Below are 27,237 nucleotides of genomic sequence, written 5' to 3' on the forward strand. Positions count from 1 at the left end.
TTCAGCCTGAAGGGAACCCACAGGAAGGATGGAGAGATACTCTTGACAAGGGCCTGGAGTGACAGGACAATGGGAATGGCTTCACACCAACAGAGAACAGGTTTAGACTGGATATCAGGAAGAAATTCCTCCCTGTGAGGGTGGTGAGGCCCTGGCACAGGTTGCCCAGGGGAGCTGTGGATACCCCGTCCCTGGAAGTGTCCAAGGGCAGGTTGGATGGGCTTGTAGCAACCTGGGATAGTGGAAGGTGCCCCTGCCCATGGTAGGTGGTTGGAATGAAATGATTTTTAAGGACCCATCCAGTCCAGGCCATTCTATGATATTATATATTCTTTTCCTCAGAAAAAGTAACTCACAAAATTGTTGTAAAACTTCATAACATTATTTCCTGTATAAATGATTTAAGATGTAGGTCCTATGCATATAAATTTGTGGACTTAAACTGCAAAGATGTCATGAGACAATTTTTTAAAAGAACCTGTTGAATAGGATACAAATTCAGATTTTTTTACTTCCCTGGCTAGATCCTCAGGAGTATTAAAAGGTAAATTCGAATTTGATCAAGAAACCCCTCAGAGGCAGACACCTGGCTGTTCAGAAAGGGCACTGCTGTGGTCCCTGCGCAGCTGCAGGGTCAGGCTCACAGGTTTGCTCAGTTTGTGCTAGCAGTGGCTTCTCTTGCAGAAACAAAACAAGGTCAGGACCTGGCAGGCAATTAAGTCTTGTCTGTATTAACTTTTGTAGTTGAACAGGTTTTTCTGTCACTGAAGGCAAGGACCAATGAACGTCCCACACCCCCTCCCCCTGTAATATCTAGGATACAGTAAGACCATGGCTATAACAGCTCATTTGAGGCCGTGCTGTGCATGGGCCTGCTGGAGTCAAACTCTCCATTTCATCTGATCCATTTCCTTTCTGTGCGGGATTAAACTGTCCCTGTGATTAGGCTGCTCTTAATGCTGTTTTCCTGAGCAGAGCTGGAAGTGGGACAGTGCTGGTTTGAGTTTTCAAGCATGGATTCAAGTATGCTTGAAGGGAAACAGTGGATTAAGGGGTGGGACACAAGCAGAGAGCCACTTGCGTGAGGTTGTTGACAAATTGTGGAATACAAGACTTTTATAAAAGTACTCTTTTATAAGCATTGATCTGGTGAGCTGTTCAATGCATAAATTGTTTTATATTGGTTTATCTCCCAGTAACTGGGCTTGCACCAGTAGTGACAAAGCTAGTTAGTTCATTAAGGTTCCTGTGTGTCAAAAGTTGTGTTGTTTTATTTTAAGTACGTGTCTAAAGATACAGAATTTATCACTTTGAGAAAACTGTGTGCTGAAGAGAGTCTTACACTTGCTGGCATTGTTGTTATGCTCACCCATTGGGGGGAACCTTGTTGACTGATAAGTGTAATTAATGTTCTTCATTTGTAATGGAGGTGAGGGAGAAAATCCTGCTTCCTTTCTGCAACCTGATAACTGGAGGAATAGAAGTCACCACCCAAAGCACTTATACTTGGTAAAGCTGCATAAAAACTGGACTGTGTTACCCAAGAAACTTCTTAGAATGATATTCAGCATCATCTGAGCAAGGTGTATAGGCTCAAATAAGAACACAAGAGAAAAACATCAGTCATAGACAAGAAAATCTGCTGACCCAAAAGCAATAAAATGAGTGTGCCACTGAGCACTCTTCTCTCTGAAAACTGCCATCAAAGAAACTCCTGCTGCTTGATATGTCCTGGCTTCAGGAAAATAAGAATTCACAACTTCTTGGACTCACTGGACTACACAATCTTAGAGGTATTTTTCAACCTAAATGATTCTATAAAACTATTTCCAAATGACTGATTAAAAAAAATCACAGTCTCAAACTTTTCCTTATGGCAGAAACAGCCCTTAAGTCTCCAGAACTGACATAATTGCTTCTGACTAAGAATAATGTGGTATCATGGGATGGGTCCAGCTTCCAAAGTGTAAACTTTTGACTGTTGTTCATATAGATCCATAGTGCAAGAATCAATCACAGAAAAGAAAAGAGACCAGAGAGAATTGATATTATTTCTGATACAAGAACTGGAAGCCTTGGGGGTAGAATTAAAGCAATAATAAAAATGCCATCTGGAAAAAGAACTGGGTGCATCAGTAGGAGTCAAAGCAAAGAGGTTTCCTAGTGACACTTTGAGTAATGATTTGCAGCTGAAAGTGAAACTTTCTATGGGCAACAATTAAAAACTGTCCAGGCAAGTTAGGGAAATGAGTGGCAAATAAAACCACTTTCAAAGAGCAGGGTGGGGTCACCCTGTTGGTCAGAAATATATTTGCAGTGGTTCTGATCTATTTTCCCACAAAATATAGGTGAGGGGAGCTTTGGATTGCTTTGTGTTTGCACCTCAGCAGAGACTTGACTTTAGGAATGGTCTTGCAGATCAGTTACTCAGCTGTGGAAGCACAGGTATGAGAAGGCAAGGGGTAGCTTAGAAGGTGACAAAGTTGGACAGAATTTTTAAAACTCTTGGGGAGAACTCCTCTTGGTGCTTAAAATTTCAGATGTTTTCATTGTAATTTATCTGAGGAAGAAGTACGTGGTCAGTACTATGCTGAGGCATCTTGAGAGCAGCCGACACATTTTGCTGTAGGAATTAATAGGGCTGTGCTCTCACGGGTGCTCACAGGTCTGGGGGTAATTGATGCCTCACCCAAATTAACTCTTTGCCTTAGATATGGCCTTAGCAGAAGATCAAGGAACTGTTTCAAGGAATGACTGATGAAAAAAAGCATCACTTTTTCTTTCCTTCTCATAACTTGCAAAACTTTCTGAATAAGGTGTAAAACCTCCTGAATCACTCACCTGACGTATGTATTGCTCCAGGAACAGATACCAGATCAGCCAAAAACTTTCACAGGAGACCATCTGGGCTCTTGCTATCATCCGAAAATGCAGCATCCTCTCAAAGTGGCAAGATCAAGGTTTCTTGATCTCATCAGACAAGTTTGGAATTTAGCAATGAGGTAAACAGGTGGTTATATTCATTCAGAAATTGTATCATGGCTTTTAAACTGCTGAAACTGCGGGTGCTGGAAGAGTCATGGCTTATTTGCAAAATGTATGATTTGGTGGCATGTAAGCAGGAAGTGGAAAACGGTGCAGGAAATGTGACGTTGGCAAGACAGATAAAAGAGAGAGTCCAGCTCAACAGTGTCCTGTGGAGGCATCTCTGGATTGCATGGCTGAGGAGCTGAGGGTTTTTTCTGCTAGAGAATTGGTAGTTATGACTGTCCATTGGCATGGTCATGGTTTATTTAACAAAATCACCCAGTGCTTGTGAAGTCAGGCACCAAAGGGCATTGCAAACAGGAGAAACTTGGCTGAGTGACTTTTGTAGATGTATAAACAAGAGTAAACCATCTGTGGATCAAAGGAGAACTTGGAATTCCAAGTATTTTGCTAAGTGTTTGAGACTGCAGGCTTCCAGAAAAGACACCCAATCTACCCAGAGGCTGATGGGTGTGGGTAGAAAGGATCATTATGGACTTCTACCTTCAACTCTCTTTTATAGATTCAAGGAAATGAGGGCACTGTGTCCCAGTGCTTTTGAGGAATTTAAAACAGGAGTGGATGAGAATATGAATCATACTCCAAAAGTTATTTTGTTCCAATATAAAGCAAATCTCTACATTATGAAGAACTTTTGGGGTGATGTGGACTGTGTAGAAGATCAAACACTAGGCTGGAAAAGCTTGTTCCAGCCTGTTTGGTAACATGAATATCTCTTGGATGGAATTTTACAGGCGAGCTTATGAAGTCCAGGGATTGACTGGATTTGAGTGAGACATAATGAATCAAGGAGAATTCAGTCCCAATTGTCCTTTATGCTTCCTTTAACTATGTACTTGAAATATGTGTTAAAATAGTCTACCCTGTTAGAGTATGTGACAAGTGCATAGACTAAGAAGACCAAGTTCATGGCCAGATCAAGAATAAAGATTTCCAACAAGCTGAGGTGAAAGGAAGCTTTTTTTCCAGTAGCTGCTTTTCATTTATTATCTCAGTTTAGCAGAGGTCATAGAAGAACTAAAGGAATTTTACCCCTTTAGCCTGAAAGGACTGAAAATATCTTGTCAGCTCTTCTTTTCAATCACTTCAGTCCTCTGAGGATAACGAAGATTCTGTATTCACAGGCTTGCCTGAGTGATGAAATGTCTTTAAGTATCTTCAGATGTTGTCAGAATGGTCTCTACACCTTGGCTGTGGGTATGTGTGTTGGTGGATGATGTTACCCATTGAAGGAGCTTTGGAATTTCTGTGTTTTGGCTGGGTTTTGGTTGTTTTTATGTACTGGTAGCTTGAGGGATCAAATCTGAATACTTGTTTTCTAAGAATTGTTGAAGGTACTCATTGTTTCTGTTAAAAAATTGGTGCAAGTTTTTTCTCCCTGATTTTTGCAGCCAAAAGAAATATGGATCTCTTTTGTAGGGTGGACCTTAAAAACCTTCTGTGAGTTCTCAGTCCTTCTCCATGTAAAATGGGACTGAATTATTGTGAATGCAATGAGGTGTGGGTTATTTAATCTAGTTGAAGAGGAGAGGGAGGAGGATTTTCCTGTACATTGTGAATATTGGTAGCTCTTTCCATGTGGCTTGGTCCTAGTCTGGGGATGAGGGATTTTCTCTTTGGAGGCTGCTGTTCCCGCCTTAATCTGGCACCTGGGTGTCCAGATGAAGTTCTGTGTGTCTGGATTTCTGATTCGTATTAGCCCTAATGTGGCAGCAGCTGCTTTCAAATGGGTCTTGCCTAGAGGGGATTACAGGGAGTGCTGTGAAGTCTCATTTTACATCTTCCACCTTGGCTTCAGTGTGCTGAGAGGAGGGGAAGTTGTATATTTGTGCCATCCCTTGCAGATAGAGAACTGAGCACTCTCTGGTCAGCTGTTTTCTGGCACTGTGTTGCCAGAGTAAGTCAGCAGAATATTTAATTTAAATGCCATTGAAAGTCTGCTCTACAGCTATGACAGGATCTCTTAAAAGTTAGTTGGCAGGAACTTAGCAGAACTTTGGTGTGTTAAGTACTGTGATACTTTTTTCTAATTTCAGGATGACAAGTTAGAGACAAGTTTTTCTGTTGTGTAAACACAGAGCTTTAAACACAAACAAATAGTTATTTTTGGTGCTCTTTTTCTATGACAAAAATTAAACTTGAAAGGTAAAAATAAACAAAAACATGTTCTAAAACCTTCTCAGATTAAAGGTTAGAAAAAAGAAGGAACAAAGGCTCAAGATCACTTCCAACTCACATAATTGCTGACACAAAGTTGCAGTCCAGCCAGATGAACAGCACATTGTGAGGTACAGGAATAATTTGTAGTCCTTTTAAGTAACCAGAGTAGCAAGCAGCATATACATGCAGTGGAAAAAATCCTCGTCTCTGCTTCAGTTTTTTTAAGAAATATGATAATATTTAGGTTCTATCTTAATGGATCAAAAGACAGCAGTTAACTTCTGATGTCTTATTTAGGGCACTGTACCGATGGAAGAATTTATATGTGAGTAAACTGTGGTATCAGAGCTGGTTGTGTCTTTTGCCTTGGTGAATAGTTTTTCAAACCACCGAGGCTGTGGATGTACACTTACTCTGAAAGCTGTTTTTCATCAGTGGCTTCACATTACTGCTCCCCATCAAAACAGTTTATGTGAGTGTCTCTCAGCCCTCTCTAAGCAATATGAGCTCATATACTTAAGCAATTTAGTAGATGATTTGTGCTAACGGGGTTGACTGTTGCTTAGAGACCCTCAGGCTCTGAAAGGCTGTAATGTGAAATGAATGACCCAGATTAATGTTTATTTTTGCCCTTGCTTGAGTTTGGGTCAACTTAGTTCTTTTATTGAATGTTGTGATCTGTGGGTCCTGTAACTCAAAGGGGTGTCAGGTATGCTGTTTTATTTCCATCTGTCAAATCAGAAAATAGTGGAGAATTCTGCTCCAGAGTGGTGCTTGGGGCAAGGCTGGCAGCTGGGATTTCCAGTCAGGGAGGAAGCTTGGGAAGAGCACATCTGTTTTAACAGGAGGCCAGACCTTCTGCCACTCAGGCTGAAGCATCTCAATGTCCTCTTAAACGGAAGTGTTAATCAAAATATAGCAGACTAATTGTTTATGTGAGTGGATGAGATTATCCCAGACAATGTGGTGCTGTTTGACTTGGAGAAGGAACTGTGTAACCGTATGCAAAGCTGCACCACAGTGATAGACAACTGGTTTTTTGATTAGGTCATAAAATCTGGGGAGGTGATAAAAATGGAGCTGATTTTTGGGTGGGGTGCTCTGCTATCTTTTCAGATCAGTTTATAGCTGTGGAGTATTATTTACTATGCACAAGTGAATAGGGAATAGTAGCTGAGGCAGTGGGCAGGTTTTTAATCTTAATGTGCCAGGCAGTGGGTTAAGCTCTTGTGATAATGTGTCCGAGAACTTTGTGGAGTGATAAGAAAAAGGCTAGAATAGTTTTACTGTGCTAAATATTGTTGCACCGTGTTAGATTAGAACTTTTTAAATGGGGGTTGCTTGTACCAATTAGTTTAACTTGAAAGTAGGTGTGAGCTTTGGTACACTTGTTTTTGTGTCCAGGTTCCCTTTGCAGGGAGAGTGTGCAGTAGTGGTTGCCTCTACAAAGACTCAGTGGGAGCAAGGGTGTTATGAAAATAAACCTCAGGATCTCAGGCTTGCCTGTGATTGCATTTAAGACCTTGCACTGACACAAAGAGGTGGAATACACAAAGCACCCTGAAAAGCAGAATGCCTTCTTCCTGAGAAGAGCTGCTAAAATGTATCCAATTTACTTTGTTTACTCTGGCTAGAGAGAGCTGACATCTCTAAAAAGGGAAACAGGTGGCTTTCCATTGCATTTCTGCATTGTCCCCATCATCCTGGTTGAGAGTTGGTCATGCAGGAATAAGGAATGGTGGCTACTTAGTCCATCACATTCTGACCTTGCTCCAGTTCCTTGTGGGAGCTGCATGGTCTTCTTCAAACCAGGTAATTTCTTTTCTCCTGTCATCCCTCATGTTGTTTCTGTCCCCCTCACTCGTGCCTTGGCACCCTATGCCATCCCATCGCCATTTCCCACACCTTGGATTTTGCCCTTCCCGTTGTGTGAGGGCATCCAGAACTTCTTGCAGGACAAAGTAAAACCCTGTATTCTGCAGCCAGGACTCTTCTCTGCGTGCAGAGGAGCTGATCCCAAGGCTGTCCCTCTGCTACGCCTCCTGCCCAGCCCGCCAAGCAGCTGCTTGCCCAGCACTCTGACAGGTCCTGCCGGTGAGTGCAGAAGGGGAAATGTTATTTTTTTCCCATGTATACAATGAAAGGAAGCGCTGTAATAAATGGAGTGAGGTAAAAAGGCTTTCCCAGCACATTACCTTCTAACACTTCTTCATCCTGTTTCTCTGCTCCAGGTCCTGTTGTGCTGTGGGGAGTGGGACTGAATTCCCCACAGCTGGCTCCTGCCAGCTCCCAAGGCCTGGCTTCCTCAGGCACAGAAAGCCCTGCTTTGTCCTGTCAAGGGGATGAAGGACATCTCTCTCTTGGAACAGGGCAAAGGAGGGTCTCTTGCACCTTGGCGCACTGGAGCTGGTGTAGGAAAGTGCTATTTCATTGTTAACATAGCAAAAGGAATAATAAAGTCTCCAGAAATTATGTAAAAGACAAGAGGGGTGGGTGGAAGGGTGGAGAGAGGAAATACTTGGAGATGTCTGCAGTACTTCCTGTTTGCTTCTGAAAATTATGAGTCAGATCCCCCAGAAACAAAAGAGAGGGGTTTGAAAAATGGTGAGATTTAAAAAAAAAAGTAGTCATGTGTGCATCTGTTCTCTTGGTCTCCTGGTTTTTGAGCTCTCAGAGCTGGAGGCCATTTTTCACATTTTTCAGGGCAGTGGTGACAGCAAGGAACACACAATCTTTTCTTTTCCAGTGAAAGGAGAGGGGTTTTTAATATCTCTCAATGCAGCATCAGGAAGGAGACCAATCGAAAAGATACCAAAGATTGCATGGTTTGGAATAAAATTTGTGATAGCATCACAGTTCTTCTCAAGTGGATTGCTTGAAGAGCTTTTGCAACAGGAGTTAGGTGTAACTCTGGATCAGGCTTGCCTTTGCTTTCTGAGGTATATATTTTGGCACAGGAGGGAGAAGGTGCATTGTGTGTGCCCAGATTGTGTTTGATACTGATCAAGAAGGAGGAACCATGCTCCTTTTTCCAAGGTCAAACAGTCTGCATCTTTAAAACCCATGGATTCTGTGGGATTTGTAGCATGAGTGTTGATAAGTGTATGTGTGTACAGTAGGATTGCACTTACAAAGGAAAAATGGGATATCATTGTTCCACTTATTGTATCACCAAGTTCAGGCTTTTCTAGAAAACTTGATTTCCTTGTTTCTCTGCCAGTTAATTCCCAGTAAATGTATGTAAGTGATAAAAGACTCCAGTTTTCCCAGTAGAAAGTGATTGTTTGCAGGTGTTTTTCCTCCGTTAAGGTGTCAGGATAAGCTGTGCGAGGACACCTGGAAGTATTTCCTTCAGCTGAAAAGAATGCTGCCGAACTGGAGGGCCTGAAGGGAAAAGGCCAAACTCATTTCTTTGTAGCAGAGCTTGTTGTTAAGACACACTTTAGAAGGTGGTCTGACTGACAGCTGACAGCACAGCCAGAGAGACAGAGCTTCTTGGTGCTCAGCAGAGTCATTGCTGAGAGCTCAGGTGGACCAAAAAAATCTGTTGTAACAAATAGACACCTGCTCTTGTGTGCTCTGGGGTGCTGAATGCAATAGCCTGTACTGCTATAAGTGTTTCCTGGAGTGATTTTTTTCCAAGACCAGACCTTGTGGAGGGATGGGGCTGGAAGGGTCCTGGAAGCTCCTCCTGGAGTGTGCAGCCACACTGGTTAGAATGCTGGGCACATGTGGGATTTTATGTGCCTCAGATCCTGGGAGAGTCCTTGGGCATGTGAGATTGGCTGTTGTTGAGTGTAGCCTCCTTGTGGGAGATGCCAGCCTGCTTGGTGGTTGGTTTGAGAAAGGTCTGAAACAGTTTTGAGGTGTGAACCTGCTTGTTATGTCATTTTCCTGCTTTATGATTATGGAAAGTTCCCAAAAGTAGAATGGGCTCCTTTTCCACCTTTAACTTCACACCTGTCCACTTGCACAGAAGTGACTGTTTTGCCACCCTGCTTGTGGCTGCTGTTTTGTGACTCTCCTACTTCCCAGCTCCTTCTGCTGTGGCCAGAGCATTCCCACGCATTTCCTCTTCAGGTTTCTGCTCTGTGCTGCTACGTGGGACTCTCTCAAGCGAGTGTGTACAGGTCGGGGGTAGGTGTGGCAAAGGACTCCCAGAGCTGCTCCCAGCAACTGGGAAAGCAGCTCTGAGACAATCTGGAGCAGCTCCCAAAATGATCTCTCCCTGCAGGAAACTGGCTCTTCTAGGTTTTAAAACAAGTAAATAAAGTCACTGTGATTTCTCAGCTGTTTTTTGTTTGGAAGGTTTTTTTTTAACTTGCTGCTGAAGAAAGAGAAGAGCAAAGAGAATATGCAAAAAATACCCGTCCCAGCTGCGAAGATTTGTAAACATTTATTGTTGCAAAATGAAAATAAAAATCATACAATCCTTTGTTGAGAGAATTGGAGCATGTGTTGCTGTGGAGGTATCTCCCCACACGATTCTCATTGCCACCAGTGAGAGCTGAACACATCAAAGGGTGATCAGACCTCATTCAGGGAATCCCTGCCAACCCAAGTCATTGTCCCCAGGGGCAGAAGTAAAGGCTGAAACCAGCAGCAGAATTTTGGGATCTGGTCTGCATGCTGGCTACAAGCTTGTTGGTGGTTATGCTGCTTTTATCTGAAGGCAAAACCAGGCAGCACCTGTAATTCCTTGGCAAGGAGGTGGTTAGTAAAGGTTCATGTTCCTCCTGTAAAGCCCAGGCTTGCACCCAGTGCCAGGATGTTGCACGTCTCATGGAAAGGGGCTGTGGCTGGGGGAGCTCAGGATGTGTTGTGTGAGTGTGCTTGGCCTTGTAGATGGCTCCTGGGGCTGCTGAAGGAAGGTGCCCTAAAGGAAGGATATGAAAAGCGCTGGTTCAGGTGCTGGGTTGCTGCACAAAAGGGCTGCTTCACTAATTTCAGTGGAATTACCTGTGTTCATGCTAACTTGGGCTTGTCCCCGTTGTTTGCCTCTGAAATGAGGCGAGTTCCTTTCTTCATTTGGTATCCTGACATATAATAGAGTTTGTAACATCAAGGTCTTGTTATCTGTATTGTCTGAAAAACTGGGGTTTAAGCAAAAACTTAGGCATGTGAAATTTACATCTCCTGTGTGAAACGCACTGCAGAATGCTTAAAGTGTCAGCATTTTGGTTGAGCAGTGTTTCCCACTCACATTTTTACATAGTGTGACATGGGTTGGTCTGCTGGATTATTGCTGTTTGTGTTACAAAATGGAGAAAGCCCTTAGATCGTTTTCCAGGATTTACATTCATACCTGTGTTTGCAGGATTGGTAATTTTTTCATGTATATTTGTGTATGTATATATTTTTGTATGCATGTGTTTGCTTATATATATGTTGTCATTCCAGATGCTGAGATTCATTATTGGCCTTACAGTTTGTCTGCTTAAACAACAGTATTTTTACATTGTGCTGTTTCAGCAAAGTTTCCTAATTTTCTTCCTTTACTTATGCTTCCTTTCTACAGTAAGTGTTGCCATTTTGATGAGTAGGTGTGACTGCCTTCATTACGAGGATGAGGTCACTTTTGATTCCTGGACAGATATTGGCATTTCTCAACAGTATTTTTCTGGGTAAATCTCTCCATTTTCATTAAATGATGTTCACAGTGAATGATCCAGCCTTTCTGACTCCTTTTATTAGCATATAGTTCTTCAAAGAACTTTAAGAACTGATAACAGGCTCCTTTCAAGTGACCATTCATAAATATGTGCAAAGCTGAGAAAAAATCCTCAAATTCTTCTGTTGTAAACTAAACATAGAATTTCTTTTGATTTGGATTATTTTCCCTATGCTGCTGGCTTAGTTTTGCTGTCTCTGGCTGAATAGGTAACTCTGCAAAGAGTTCTCCTTGGTTTTGGGAGTAGCAACACTGCTACTAGAATTTCTTCTCTGAAGTCACTGCGTACCATGGAAATTTAAACTGCTCAGTCTGATAGGGCCTGGTTAGTGAGCTACGTGCCTAAAATTCACATAAAGTTTCAGGGTTGCCTCTGACACCCTCATTTTTAGTTTACAGTGGTCCCAGTGTCAGCATTTCTAACGTGTGTTAGGTTGATATACCTAATAATTCTACTTCATCTGTGCTTTCTTGCATTGAGAAAGCTGAGTTGCAGACCTGTTACAGGTGGTTGTCAGGTGTGAGCAAGCAGAGTTAAAGTCATGTGTGTAATCTTGATTTTCTGATTTACTTCTAAGTTTGGGCCAAATCCTGGACTTGTTTATATTCCATATGTAGTTAGCTGGATTAAGTGGAGATGCTGCAGAGGTTAGATTGTAATTAAATCTTTGATGAATGACCCTCGGCGTGAGGTGCTGACACTGCTGCTTCTTTAAGCTTCATCCCTCAGGGCACTTTTGGGAAGCTGGGATGATAGGGGTGAAATCCTGGCCTCAGAGACATTGGTGGAGATTTTGTCCATTCAAAGACAGCTAAGATTTCACCTAAAAGGAAAATGTTAGTAATGGAAAAATTGTCCAGTCCTCCAGGTGATATGCATTATTAGTGGGTCTGTGTTCTGCAAACCACTAAAGAAAGCCTTCAGAAAGCTTTCCTAATACTCATTTTATCATTTCAATTTTTTTAGCTCTAATAAAAATGTATTCTAAAAGATGGTTTGCCTGTGGAAGTGTTTTACAATGAAATGCCTTTGGGCTATTGCAATGTCCTTGTATGATAGATTCTTACTTTTCATACTAAAAAAAAAAAAAAAGCAGAAAAGAAACAAAGGAAGAAATCAACCATTTCCTTGGGTTTATGGGAATGTGATTTGTTTATTAAAGGCACTGAGACAGGCTGAAACCAAACCCTGCCTGGGAGCAGAGCACCAGTGTTGTAGAGAGGTACAGCAGGACTGGGTGTGCTTGGGGAGGGAGCTGGGTGGGATAGGCTGGCACACCTCCTCCCATTGCCAATTCCCCTGGAATCACAGGTCCTTCCCTGAGCTGGAAGGACCCACAAGGATCACTGAGTGCAACTCCTAGCCTTGCACAGCACAACCTCAAGAATCACACCCTGTGCCTGAGAGCATTGTCCAAACACTCCTTGAGCTCTGTCAGCCTTGGGACTGTGATCAATTCCCAATCCCCTTTTCACAGCAGAAAATAGGTGGGCTTGGCACCACTGAAAATGACTTGATGTATGTTATATTGATGTGAGGATCTTGAAACACTGTACAAGTGTTCATTTACTGGGCAAAAATTAGTATGTCCAAACAAATCTCAGTACCATTTTCTTGGTGCATTAATGGCTTAGCTATTATGCAGGCCAAGAAAATTGCAAAACTGAGACTAAAATCTAAGAACCATGCTTTCTCATTTCCTCTGTAACCTCCAAATAACATTTTATTCCTTTGTAATAATTTATTTTAGCTCTGTTCTTGTAATTTAATTGAAATTGCACAATGTTTAAAATGTAAATATAGCTATAAAAAAGGATAAACAAGTTCTACTGAACAGGAGCTTTTGCAAGCTAAAAGCATGATTGAGTATAACACAATACAATAGAATAACAAAATGACATTCAGGATTTATAGCTGGATTGCTTAATTGAGCAGAAAAACTTCTGGTTTTACTCCCCCCTCTCCCCCTTGACATGCAAGCCTGCAGGTACAGTTACAAGAATATATGAATGTACTATCAGATAAGGGAAAAACTTTAGGGCTAATTATTTGTGCAGTTAGTGCAAATGTGGAGCTGCCTGTTTGTATGGTGGTGTTTTTGTTTCTCAGTATGTGCTTGGGGTTGTACTTTCTGCCCTTGTGTCTCCACAGCATTTGATAATACAGTTCAAAGTGACCCATGTGAGCGTTTTTTGGGATGGTGGGAATGGCTGAGTGTTCCCGCTCTGTGTAGAGATAAAATGCACCCACATACCTTGTTTCACACTGAAGATTGTTCATGGTGAAATTTGTCTGCTGTTTTAGACACCTTGAGGAGTTTGGAATGTTTTACATGCATAGAATTTTGCTTTCCTAGGGTAAGGGAATACCCTATTAAACTATTAAATAGCTCATTTCAACCTGTTTTATGCTTTGTGTTTGTGGCAATTAAAATTTGTTCAGAAAGGAAACTATAAAGTTCCTAATGTTTGAGGCAGGCAGGAGCCAGATTTTCTTGTCTCCTAGCTGCTGTACCTCACTGGTATGAAGTTCTTTAAATATTGTGTTCTGCTGTCCTCCCATTTATGAAAGGGGCTTTTTAGCATGGAATCTTCCTAAATGGTACAGAGATTTAATAGTCCTGCTATAAGTGCAAGGAAGAGCCTTTTTATTTTTTGTGCCAGCTGGGATTAATGTAGGCGACCCTAAAAGATGTGAGAAGATGATGGTGAAAAATTTGGCTTTGGAAAGAGACAAGAAAAATTACACATTTCATACAGGGTAGCTAAATCATAGAGTTGTAAATCATTTGAAGCAGGACTGATAGTCAGAAAAGAGTATGAACTCACATTTTGGGAAGGGTGAGGTAGGATGACTGTAGATTTTTGGCAGGAGACTGCTTGAAGCACACAAGAAGTGGGCTGACCTAGATGCCTGATAAGAGGCTCAATGAAATGAAAAGTGGGTGGACTTGGAGAAGAACTGGGTGGATCTGATTGTTTTGGCACTTAGGTATTCGATGTTTGATTTCCAGGGCAGCAAAATTTTAATCACCTATTGTTCATTATTGGTTGGTTTCTTGGTGGTATGACTTGCACCTCTCTTTCCGAGTGGTTGCTGGGATGTGTGGAGCACGGGAGAGGCTTTGTGCTACAGCTGGGCAGGAAAGAAGTGTCCTGGGTGGCAGGTGATCTGGAGGAACATTTCTGTGGAGGAGGTTGTGTGAAGGGACATCTGAGGAGCAAAGTGAGGGAGGCATTGGGAGGAGCTCCTTTGTTCACAAGGGATGTCAAGGTTATGTGGTTTTGGAATGGAACCTCAGCATTATTTGTAAACAAATATATTGCTGGGCTCCACTGGCAGTTAAAATATCTAGCTTCTCTTAATGATGCCTGTCACCAACTTTGCCCCTCTTCCTGCTGCTGCCCAGGCCTTGTGTGCTGCTCAAAAAGGCAGTGAAATTATGATACCATTAAGAGAGTAAAAGCTGAGCAGCTTACATTGAAGACATTGTCTCTAGCTTAGTTTATTCAGCTTTTTGAGGTATAAAATATTCCATAGATATATAAATAATAGAGTGTGTGATAGACATCAGCAGTTGGGTCTTGTATTTTTTAACAAGTCACACACACACACACACACACACACACGTGCAGTTCCATGTATGGGAGAGTCCATGTGCTCATGTGTTTATTCAGGTATTGTTGTACTTAATAATATTGTCTATGATGACTGGGTGGAAATCTCTGTTGGTAGGAGGAGGCAAAATACATTTCAGATGGTATTTTTGAAACTCAAGGCACAAAGCTAAGATAAATGATATTATGTGGCTGCTTTCTTTAACAATCTAAAAAGCATCTTATGTTATGAAAGAGACCTAAAATTCATGAAACCCACTGTAATTACTTTCCTATTATTTTCTTACATTGGTTTTTGTTCTTTCAGAATGCACCTGTATCTCAGTAGTAAATCTGAAATAACTCATCACTGGGAACAGTCCTTCTAGGATTACAGCTGTACAACTATCCCTTGACTCTTGCACTACCTCCGAAATTTCCTAGAAACCTTTGATGTATTTACCTTTAGTCTGTGTTACGTAATCAGGGGAGCTTGCAGGACATAAAGACTTATGGAGCATATATGATTCCTATCTATGAACGCAGGCACCATTAGACTTTTCTGCCAACATACCTCGCTAATCAGTTATACCTCTGCTGCTTCTCAGTCCTGCTCCTCCCACCCGTGTCCTTCCTCCCATTTCACCAGAGAAGGGAAAGCTTTAACTCCACCAGATGATGCAGGAGAATGAGAGGAAGAGAGGTGCAGAACCCTACAGGTTCATACTTTGGCCACTTGACATGAGGCAGAACTTTTTTCCTGCGTAGTGACCGAGCACTGAACAGATTGCCCAGAGAGAGTGTCCTCACTGGAGATACTCCAGAGCTGTCTGGGCACAATCCTGTGTCCTGTGCTCTGGGATGGCCCTGCTGGAGCAGGGAGGTGGGACCAGCTGCCCCACTGTGGCTCCTTCCACCCTGACCCATCCTGGGATTCTGTGATGACAGTGGAGAGTTGAAACTGCCTTTACTTTCCCCCCCGCCTCTGTGGATAAGCACACCTTATCTCCTAGGCAATGCTTTAGGTAGCTCCAATTCTTGTTAAATGAGCCTTTGTACGCTGTAGCTGTGTACACCTCTGTACACTGTGAGGCCTTAATAGCTTAAACACCTGCTGGTCTGTGAGGTTGGCTGCCTGTGGCACTATGATGAGGAGCTGCCCTTGCCCTGCAGTGAGTGGAAAAACTTCCAGTGGCTTCAGTGGGAGAATGACTGGGCATCTGCGACAAGCAATCCCATGAGCATTGTTGCTTTCAGCCCCTAATTCTGCAATTACTGAATACAAAGGGTCATACGTAAAGTCCAGGGGTGTAATTACTATTTTGACTTTCCTGATGATTTATCTTAGGCACTACCAATGAACTGTACAGCTTAATTACAGCAGTTACTTGGAGGGATTGTGCAAACCCCAGGTATTTATTGTGTTCAGGGAAGAACTAGCTCAGCTGGAGATCATTTCATATATGTGCAGGGATCTCCTTTGTCATTTATGTGCTGCCAATGTATGGAAAGCTGAAATGCAATTGTGTCGTATGTGCTAGATGCTGAATGACAGCAGAGAGCACAAAGCAGTATTGTCTGCAGTCCAGCTGAGGAATTAAACCCCTTGAAGTTTGTTAAAGCTTCTCTGATAGTACCATGCTTAAGTGGCTTGAATATTGGCACCATAATTTGGATCAGTGTTTACATAGCTTGCACATTTTATGGTATAATGCAGTAAATATAATACAATAAATTCTGCCTTTATCTGAAAAGCCTGGTCTGGTGCACTTTGGCCTCCTATTCAAACCTACAAGCAAGTGATCTTAAAACCTGCTGTGGTGTGGTGTGACAGTAACTGCAGGTTATACAGGAGTCCAGGATCTTTTGCAGCCAAGCCTGTTGTTTGGTTTCACACATCTCAAATGGATTTGTTAGCAGGTTACAAAGGTCTTGAATTGCCGCTTGTTTAACACAGCCACCTCACAGGTGTCAGTAACAAACCAGCAGCTGCTTTTGGCTCGCTATAAAAGTGGGATTTGAATATTTTGAATTGTGTGTCAGAGGAAGTGGTCTGTGTTTGAAGAGCCTCTTCTGTTCCCCTCCACAGAGCATGCTGAAGTCTTGCATCATGTGCAATGTGCAGCTCAGCTCTCCTTACGCATGGTAATGAGCACCTCCAGAGTAAGCAAGGAGCTGTTAGACTCCCTGAAGGTCACGCAGCTGGAATATGGGCTGAATGGCATTATGTGGAAATGCTGGGGATTAAATTGTTAATATAATAACTGCTAAATAAACAAAGCAATACTTTCCTCAGATTTTTGTCCTGTGCTATAAGAAACAAAGGTGTGAGAAGCTGAGGTGCTGAACAAGGGCTCAGGAGATGATGTTCCTGCTCTGTCATGCCACTGCCACATGCCAATCAATCTTTCTCTGCTCTCATTTTGTGTCCATAGGATGGAAGCGGCACCAGTTCGTTTTCCTTTGTGTTCTCTGATGTCTTTGGTTCCTGAATGCTACCAAACTCCTTTATAGTCCTTACCTTTGTGCCTTTAGAGAATGCTCAGTGGCAAGTGATTAATATTAATTGTTGAATGTCTGTTCTCTGCAAGGCCAGTATGTTTGAGCACTGCAGCTGGCTGGCTCAGAGAGTGTGCAGGATCTCATTTGTTTTGCTCAGCACCACCACCTTGTTTTCTATCTGACTTGCTACAGTGACATGCCATGGTGAAAGTTTTGCATTTCACCCACAGCATGGTTGTCACAAGTTGTCACCAAGGAACACAGGAGGTTCCTTCTAGCTTTTCAATATGCCTCCATCCTGAATGTGCTTAAGGTCGAACCTTATGGGTTCTTCCTTAAAAACCTTTGAGGGATTTTATTGAGAGTGAGAAGTACTTGGCATTCAAATCCTTTGGCAAAGCTTCTGTTAAGGTAGTTCTTTCCTGTCAGCTCTCTGTGACTCCAGGATTTAGGTGCTATTTATTGGAAACTTGGCCTATTAGAACATGGACGGAGCACAGGATGCCTGCAAGACTTTTCCTGAGTCCTGCTTTCTGAACCTCACTCTGTTCTTGTTAAGCCTGGCCTAACCTAGGCTGTGAAGAGCACAACTCCCTAAGGCCCCCTGCTCGCTCTTGAAGCTGTTTCTTCAATTCCCTTTCCTTACTGACACCTCATGTTTGCATCTAGGTCTGTTTTGAGATTGGAACTGCTGACTTCCAAAATTCTTTGTCATTTTTGCTTCTGGGAGCTGCAGCCACAGTTTGTCATCTTGCTAGAGATAGAAAATTCATGGGCGTGCTGGGGGATCGACCTCGCTGTGCTCGTGGCTGGAGGCAAAGCCAACTTGAGTGAAAGCTGAATGCATCTATTGTGTAACTTGGCTGAAGCCAATTTGTGCTTTTTCTGGCAATTTCCAAGAAAAATGCTGCTAAGAAAGTTGCTGTAAAGTGGCAGAGCAGTAGCGTGTCCTTAAACACGATTTTCCTGAATAATTGTTTGAAATGGGCAAATTATTTACAGGATACTTCCTGAAAGGAAGCTGAATTTATGTCTAGGAAGTTCTGAGATAAGTTTAACAATTCATATTTTAAATTTTCTGGTTTATTTAACTTCTAAAATATTGCAAGAAATATATTAGATTTGTCATCTAGGTTTTCTGTTTTGGATTAAAGAAATACTTATTCATTTTAGCACAGGAAAGTGTGGTCTTGGGAATTTTGATCAGAGCTGAACCTTAATTCCATATGCCTCCTCAGAGGAAAAAGATGGGGAATGGTGAAGGAGAAAATCTGACAGCTGCAGAGAAGCAAACTGTTTCTAATTGAGGGTTAATGGCTCTGATGAAGGAAAACAAATTTTACATGGAACATCAATGTATGTAGTGTGACAAAAGGGATTTCACTGGATTTAAATGATCTGAAACACAGACCATTAGAAGAAATCCTCTCTCTGGAAGGAAAATGTAGACTTTCTTAGTTATGCTTAGTAACTGAATAACAGTTTTACGGTATTTTTTGTATTACACTGGAGAAATGTGGAAGCTTTTGGATCTATGGTGTGGCAGGCGTGTCTGTGCATTTATAAACATTGATGGCATGTTTTAGTGAGTGTGATAACTTTTGTTTTTCTAGGTTAGTGGATGACCGGTGTGTGGTCCAGCCAGAGGCAGGTGACCTTGCTAACCCTCCAAAGAAGTTCCGAGGTCAGTAACCGGGGATCATTTCTCTTTAATGACCAACTGATGCAGTTCTAACTCCTTGGGCACTTTTGTCATGTAACTTCCCAGAGGGTTTGTGGGCACAGGGACAAAGTTTTGAACTGGAACGTGAATGGCAGATTTTGAGAGCAAAATACAAAATTCGTAAAGGAAGGAGAGGCAGGTGGAAAATATGGCGAAAGGGGCTGAATTTTCCTGTAGTCCAAGAGCTGTTTGCTCTGTTCTGTACATTGAACACTGATCCCCTGCTCTGTGACAAACTCTTTGCTCAAGCCCTGCTGTTTCACTGTAAATGGGAAAGAAACTTGAGGTCCAAAGCTACTTGAGCTGATGGATTGTTTATTTTTTTTTTTCAGGATAAGATACCATTTTAAGAAGTACTCCCAAATATTTTCTCAGCTTTTTGTTTTGCTTTTGCTTAAAACTGTATCTGTTTTTTTTCAACTTGACTTTGTAGATTTGGATAATTCTGCTGTTTTGCTTATTGGAAAAAAATACCAGTGCACTGACAACATGTAGTTTTTACTTCTTGACTGCTAAAAAAGTACTCTTTAACTGTGCCACAGCAGAGCCTTACTAGCCTGATCCAGGCCTCTTTTGGCTTAAAAGGGCTTGGATTCACACTGGTTCTGAGATAAAGAGAATCCCTTGCCTGATTTAGAGCAAGGGAAATGTGTTTCATGACTATTTTCAATGATCTTTACGGTCTCTTCCAACACCAACCATTCTATGATTTTCAGGGGTTGCACTGACATGCTTAACCTTAGTATTTTATTTGCAGTACTACTGCAAAAACTAAAGCATTTAAAACATTGGGAGAGTGGAGTTCTGCTTTCCCAGAGAGTTCAAGACTTTTTTCCCATTATATATTCAGGAAACATCAGCAGTTGGTTGCAGTTCCAGCTGTGAGCATTCAGCGCACTGGCAGATATTGGAAACTGAGAAAGTGAGGATGCATACTTAGAAACTAACAGTAATAAATTTCAGTCACTTGTGTGACTGAATAACTTTAAAGCAGAGCTGGGGAACAGCATCCAGTGTGGCTTTCAGGCTACTTAACTGTGATTTTACCCTGTCATTTGTCTGCAAGTACATATGTAACTCACATTTTCCAGGTTGTGCAAAATATCATGTGGGGATCCTTTGAACGATATTTTTCTCACTGGACTGTTTCTAAAGTCAAACTTATCCAGGTTTCTAGATGAGACCAAGGTCACAGGGGAAGTTTTGTGATAGGATGATTGAATACACCCAAATGCCTACAACTAAGGATCCCAACAGAGCTTAAAAAAAGACAGCCATAACTTTTTCACTGTCTAGTGTTTGAGGGCTTGATTTTATAAATTCAGTTATAAAGAGTTCTTTTCTTGCAGCTTTGTGTTGTTAATTTCTAACTTCAAAAGGCAAAGAAAGAAAAAGTTTATAGGTTTCTGTGTTAATGATTTGGGCACTTTTATGCAGGGTGGAAGCTGATTGAACTCCCAGCACTAATGATTTTCCACCAGTGGTGGTAGCACATGTGGAGCAGATGTCACAGGGGGATGGGACACTGACAAATGCACAGCTGTTTTCTGCTGCTGGGGAAACCAAGGACTGTCTCCTGAGTTACATCCCAGCTTCTGCAGGGGAGTGGTTTCCATTAGTTGTGGACAGTTTTGGCTCTGTCCCTTATTGTAACCTCTGTCTGTTGCTTGCATGACACATCCCTTTGTCTCCAGTTGCCTCTGCTACCTCTTCTCCACAGCATCAAATCTTTCCTCTAACTTAGATCCTCCTCTTTTTGGGGATTCCCTCTTCTCCATCTCCCTCCCTGCCCCAAAACTTTTTAGTGGCTACTCTCCTCCTTCCTGCTGCTGCTTAGCATTCTTTTTTTTTTTTCCCTTTGAATTCTTGCTTCCAGTCACTCTTTATCTCTCTCTACTTTATAGTGCCATACCATAGCTTAATTTTGAGACTGCTGGCATGGTAGTAGCATGCAAATTTGGATGAGCTGTAACAATGTGATTTGGGTTGGAAGGGACCTTAAAGCCCATCTCATTCCAACCCCTGTCATAGGCAGGGACACCTTCCACTATCCCAGGTTGCTCAGAGCCACATCCAGCCTGGCCTTGGACACTGCCAGGGATGGGGCAGCCACAGCTTCTCTGGGCAACCTGTGCCAGGGCCTCACCACCCTCACAGGGAACAATTTCTTCCTCATATCCAATCTGAATCTACCCTTTTTCAATCTGAAACCATTCCCCCTTCTCGTGTCACTCCATGCCCTTTTATAAACTGCTTCTCCATCCATCTTTCTTGTAAGTCTCCTAAAGGTACTGAAAGGTGCTATAAAGTCTCTAACACCTGTAGGAGAAACTTATTAGTGAAAAAGTAATTGTTGCATTAATTTATGCAACCCACCCTTCTATAACAGCATGGCTATTGTGTTAGGGACATTGAATATAATTTTCCTACTGCTTCAAGTATCCATAATCAATGTGTGTTCAGGAGGATGGCTGCAGGAAAGAGGAACCTGTCATTTGGATGTTTTCTCCTTCATCCTTTAAGTCAAATTCTAAGTGTGAGAATAGCAGGAGCTTTGCTGAGAGCCCAGAAAACTTGCTGTCTAATTGAGATTTTGTGCCTTGAACCATGAAGGTGTCTCTACCGTGAGAGCAACCAAAAGCACTTCTCTGCCATGCTTTGCTAAATTTCTTAGCTGTGCTCAGAGCCCTGAGGCAAAGGAGTTGCTAAATATTGTTCTTATAACCAAGAATCTAAGCAAAATCCATATTTTTCTCCCCAAGAATCTTCTGGGAAATAGCTTTCAATTACAGCAGCAAAGTTAACAAACCAAACAGAAACTGCTTTAAGTAGGTTCTTGACATGAAAGGAAGACTTAGGCATGAATGATTAATTGAATGATTAGACATAAACAACTGAAAATAGCATCTAAGAGCAGGATGAGTAGGGCCTCTTCACTAATAGGAAGTGCTGTCTGCATGGTTTACAATGTTTTTATCACTGATAGCTGAACTGGCGTTGATTTGAGGTTAGAGCACGACCTGGGAGCCAAAGAAGTATGAGAAAAACATGTTTCTAACAAGATGTTTAGATTTCAAGGACTGACTCTGAAAATTAATATCAGAGAAGACTGGGTTTTCTCTTTTTTGGTAATATTTTATCAACCCTTTCCCCAGTGGGAGGGACAAAAAAGAAAGACTGTGGTTTTGAACTGCTTGTATCTCCCCTACAGGATTCACTCAGAGATCAAATCAAGGTACTGAGCTGTTGGCCTGAACTGAAACCCTATGTAAAAAGGTGTCTCAAAATAGCAGTTTCATTTTTATGTGTTTACTTTTTTTTTTTTTTTTTTTTTTTTTGTGTGGGTGGTTGCTATTCTGGTTGTTTAAGAATATTCCGCAGCATGGAGTGTTGTTAAGCTAAGGAAAGATGTGATTGCTTCTCATTTTGTGTCCATATGAAGAAGCTGTGCTCCTCATTCCCCCCCAGTCACACTGGAATGAACCTGGAGTGGCTCTGTGTGCACCAGGGTGCACATCCAGATTTGCATCAGTTCAAAGGAGGGTGAAATTTGGTCCCACACGTGTTTCCTGAAGCCAGGTGAAAAAACCCCACAAAACATTTATTGTCTTGCAGTGGAATTGAAGGGACTGATCATACCAGGTGCTTCATGTGTTAATTCCAGCTGAAACTGGTGGGATCCAGGGCACTGAGTGTGGTGATGGAAATGCTCACTGTTCTGCAGGGCTGGGTTCACAGAGATTGGGAAGAACACTCCCAGTGTTTCTCCAGTGGGAAACACTTTCAGCTCCCAAGGTGTAAAATAGCACAGTTAAGACCTGCTTGCTGGTCAGATCTAGCAGCTCTGGAAAAGAAGCATGAGTCTCTCTCCTATTTTAAATGTAAAATGACCTAAGCTTGTAAACTGGTCTAAACTTCCTTGCTTGTAACTTGTATTCCTTTCTTTTCTTGAGGCTTCTGCAGTGAAAGTGATGCTTGGGTTCCTAAATACCCTCCTTTGCCTTTCAGGTTTTAGTCTGATCTAAGGTTTTTCTGACATTATTCTTTCGTCTTCTCTTCCTTCCTTTCTCTGCACTCTCTCTTTTCTTCTTCCCGCCCTTTCCTCTTCCATCTGCCATTTTTCTTTTTATTTGCTTTCTGCATCATTTTGGTTTATTCTTTTACTTTCTTCTTATTTCTCCCAGTTCCATAATTGCTTTAATTTCCTTCTCAGACTCCTGATAGCCTTTTTGTTGTCCTGCCTAGGACTCTTCATTGCCCCACTCCTTGCTCCTCCACATTTTTTCCTTTTCATTTTCACATTAGATCCTTTTTGCCTTTCTGTTTATTTTTTTCCCCAAAACCAGTAGATTTGTATGCACTGTGATTTTATAGCCCTGTCAGTTCCTCTTACCCATTTATCTGGTTTTAGTAAAGCCACGTGATAATTTCTCTAGTTCAGCAAACCAAAGAAATCTTTCATGGTGGGCAAGCATTGAATTTCTAACACTTAAAAAAATTCCCAAGAGAGGGCAGGGAGAGAAAGCATCTCACAAATATTGTTCTAAACCATCTTTATCCAATATCAAGAATCGATTAAAGGGCATAATCGGAGTTATTTTCCTTTTCAGACTTCCTGAGTGAAGGTGCTATTTGCTTACCTTTGATATTACCTCCTAAATTAGTCCTCAGGAAGAGAAGCATTTATGTCAAACTCCATGAAGTAGTGGATTGGGAACTAGGACAATCTGGGAATGCCTGGAGAAGTCAGAAGAGACATTCTGTCTCATGAGTGGGTTGCTAGACTGACCTCCAGGAAGGAATGGCTTTTTGATCTGCTGTGTGGTGGAAAGTTGCTTTATAATCTTACACCTCAGTTTCTCTTTTTTTCCTGTTTATTTGAACTGTAGCATCTCTAGGGCAGGCAGTGTTCCACCCCCTCACAATGTTTAGGATCATGAAGCTTGAATTTACATAGTTTTGTTACTCTAATAAAAAAAATGGAAATAAACCCCCAGAGAAAAACGATGAGCTGACCTTGTTTCAAGACATCTAGAATCCTAAAAAGTAAAATAAAATAGGAAAAAACTTATTTGGGAACAAATAATATGATTTTTTTTTTAGTCTATAAATTGAGGGAAATACAATTGAAGTAACACTGATTTAAAAAAGGCCCCCTGCAGAGTGATAGCACTGTGCTCTGAGACTCTGCAGGAGAATGAGAAGTGCTGTGTTTACTCTAAGTAGCAGGATGTGTGGGGAGTAACTGAAAAATGAAGACTGGTCCTATAAAAAGAAGGTATTGTTACTTCAGAGAAATAAATGTTTCATAAAACCTTCTGAGAAGGCATGCTAATTATAGATTGTGACAGAAAATAATAACAGGCTTTTGTCTTATGAGCTGAAATCCTGATACTTCAGGTAAAATATCCTATAATATATAGTACAGTTTAATGGTACACAGCACTTTGGGGTTTTTTTCACCTTCTTGATTTCCAGAATATTGTAAAAATTACCTAGGAGTTGTGTACTGTAGATTGTGTGATATAATTCCCATTATAAATGTGAAATGAAAGCAAACACCTTTGCAGAATGGCTGGGTTTGCTTTGATAAGGACTTTTCCTTTGGAAAAGCAACTCAGGGCTGCAGGGGGCAGTGGGGGGAGGAAATCCATGAGCACTTTGGGTCAGTGCCAAGGAAAGTTCTGCCACTGGGGGTAATTTTGTGTGGACAAGATTTGCTGCTTGAATAGGGGCTGGGTCAGTCCTCAGTGTTTGGCCACCTGTGCCAGTGAAATATGGAGGGCTCGTAGTTGGGGACAGACCTTTCTTTAACATCCACAGACTGCAGCTCGTGCTGGGAAAGAGCTTCACCCTGCAACACCCAGGCAGTCCTGGGTGTCCTTACTACTCCCACAGCAGAAGTCTTCCCTCTTCTTGCCTATTAATACATGTGGCATGTGAAAGGACAATTACCAACGTTTGCTATGTGAAATGTCTGTCAAATCTTGCTGCTTTTAGAGCAGTTGACAATTGTGACAGTGCAAGACTAGATGTTGTTTATCATTCTCAAAGTAATTACTTTGGATGAATCATGAGCCTCTATTTACAGTTTATAGAACTGCCACTGGACGAAAAAACCCCAAAACCTCTTGAGTCAGAGCATTTCACAAAATTCAGTTCCTTACCAGTTAACATTAACTTTCAGTTATTAATTACAGTGTTGAGAAATAAAGATGAATGATTGAACAAGCATTTAGGGAAAAACCCATTGGCTTAATTCCAGATGTCTCTCCCCTTTCTTGATCTGCAGCCCCCTCACTCCACATGGGGAGCTGGTGGGGATGGGATGAGGGTTGGTATGTTGAGATTCTCTTTCGTTTGCTGCTCCACATTTCTTACTCAGCATCTCAGCATTGGCTTCAATCTCTTCCTCCTTCTCCTCCTCATCCTTTTCTCTCGTTTGCACAGCCACCCTGCTCAGGTGGCTCCTCTCTCCTCACCTGCTTTTTTCCCTGTCTGTTGGACTGTATTGATGTTCAGCTTGTGTTACTTTGATTAAAAAACCCTAACAGTAAAAGCAACTCAGTGAAGGCATGTGGAGACCCAAACTCTGTGTGAACCTGCTTGGTGGCTGTTAGCAGAATTCCCCTGCCATCCTTGGATTCAGCAGTGCCAGGAGGAGCTGGGCAAACCAGGTGTGTGGCATGCACACAGCAGGACCATTCTTCCAAGGTTTCACTGCCTTCAAACAGTGCATCTGTGATGTTAATAAAGCATCAGGCAGATATGGCAGGATCACAGCCTGGGGCTCTTACAGAAATTGCACAGTGAGAACATGTGGGGCTTTAAAAGACTTTAGGTTCAACTCTAATGTTATTCCAGCCTGTTTATGGTATCATTGCCACCAAGCTGACTTGTGGCTGTGTTTAAACACCAGTATCTGGACATTTCTGGACAAAAAAACCTAACCAAAGCATACTTACAAATGAAGGAAATGTCTTTCAACTTGACTTGGGAGTATTTCTTTCAATCTTTCCCCAGACTGCCTTTTCAAGGTGTGTCCTATGAACAGATACTCAGCCCAGAAGCAGTACTGGAAAGCCAAGCAAGCCAAACAAGGAAACCATACAGAAGCAGCACTGCTGAAGAAACTTCAAGTAAGAGACATCTGTATTTGTAATCTTATCTCAATCTGCAGGCTGTAGAATTACAATAGCACCAGAAAGAATAATAACCAAGTGCCTTGGGAACCACTGTGATGGGTATTATTATGCCACCATAGCAGCTCTATATTAGCTCTCCTACCTCCTGACTGCCATTTGTAGCTCCTGTTGTGGTGTTTATCTTACTTTGGGCAGGGGGTTTTGCCCCTTTGCTGTAAGCAAGGTAGTGCTTTCAGAAGTTTTATAAAGTGAAAATGGAGTTAAAATCAGGACAGAGCCCTGGTTTAAATAATGCTGGAAATCCTTACCAGGAATTAGGCAGAAGAGTGGACAAAGAGATGTCCTCAAGGCTTTAGCGAGGAAAATCCTCAGAATTGTGTTTGTCCTTGCCTTCAGTCTGGGCTATTCTTTTGTGAACCCTTTTGCAGATTCTGTTTTGCCTCAAATATGGTGTGGATGGAGCAACTTCTCTGTCTCTGAAAAACAGCTGGCCTGATGATGTAACTGAATGCATGAGATTAAGTGAAAACAAGGTCCTGTCAAACCTGGATGACAGTTTTGTGGGCAGTGGAGAGGTCACCAGTGCTTCCAGTTAAAAACAGCAAGGAAGGCACATGGTGTGTGGCCAGAGTTACACAGTAATTAGTGCTGGGAGCTAAGAGTTCGCTCTGTGGCTGTGTTTGACCCAGTCTATTGTGTTTAATTTTAATATTGCCAATTGTGACCTACTGTTTTTGTTTTGAAGTCCATGTGCTTATGTACAATTAAACCTCAACAAGTAAAAGGAGTGGTGACAGAAGCTAATCATAGGCCCTTTCTTATCCTCTACAGGATGAAATAAAGCACCTGGAATTACTTTTTGGGCTTGAAAATTTTTAAAATAGCATGCATCTCAGGTGTGGCCCATAAATTGTGACAGAGTCCCTATTTTGGGTAATAAAAATATCAGAATCAGTGTCAGGATTTGGGTGCTAATATTTCCAGTGCAGTAATGCTTATAGGTTGCAAGATTTAAATATGATGCCATTTCCTTTTTGCATGGTGTGTTTCAGGTTCTTCCTTTGTAGAGTCTAAAGAAATAATCATTCTCTTGCAGCATGCAGCAGAACTGGAACAAAAGCAGAATGAAAGTGAGAACAGGAAGCTGTTGGGCGAAATTGTGAAATACAGCAACGTCATCCAGGTAAACCTATTGAAATCCCTCTGTCTTCTCAATGTTGGAAAGGAAACAGTTGTTTCATTTCAAGGTTGCAATGAAAATGAAACTACCTGCTGTAACGTGGGTTGGCTAGGGTCAGGTATACAGAACTTGGTGAAGTTTACAATATTGTGCTTTTCTGCCTGTTTCAAAGCCTACCAGAAGTGCTGCAAATTCCTGTTTAAATAATATG

The 27,237-nt window shown here is 41.8% G+C and overlaps 1 protein-coding gene across 6 annotated transcripts in view; it reads left to right on the top strand.

Annotated features, from left to right (window-relative positions):
- ITPR2 (inositol 1,4,5-trisphosphate receptor type 2) overlaps nt 1-27,237 on the top strand; it is a 248,590-nt gene that overhangs the window by 9,815 nt on the left and 211,538 nt on the right. For 5 of the 6 annotated variants that reach the window (XM_014260468.2, XM_014260471.2, XM_014260470.2 and 2 more), the window contains exons 2-4: nt 18,592-18,662; nt 25,725-25,840; nt 26,943-27,029. In XM_014260468.2, the coding sequence (XP_014115943.2) occupies nt 18,592-18,662; nt 25,725-25,840; nt 26,943-27,029 (274 nt within the window). Of the gene's footprint in view, nt 1-16,535; nt 16,622-18,591; nt 18,663-25,724; nt 25,841-26,942; nt 27,030-27,237 lie in introns of those variants that run through there. The other variant, XM_088055672.1, reaches the window with a different exon arrangement.

The sequence above is a fragment of the Pseudopodoces humilis genome, chromosome 5 (assembly GCF_049639895.1).
Source record: "Pseudopodoces humilis isolate 2021_Gansu_Grassland_sample_001 chromosome 5, ASM4963989v1, whole genome shotgun sequence".
In the NCBI taxonomy this organism is placed as follows: Eukaryota; Metazoa; Chordata; class Aves; order Passeriformes; family Paridae; genus Pseudopodoces; species Pseudopodoces humilis.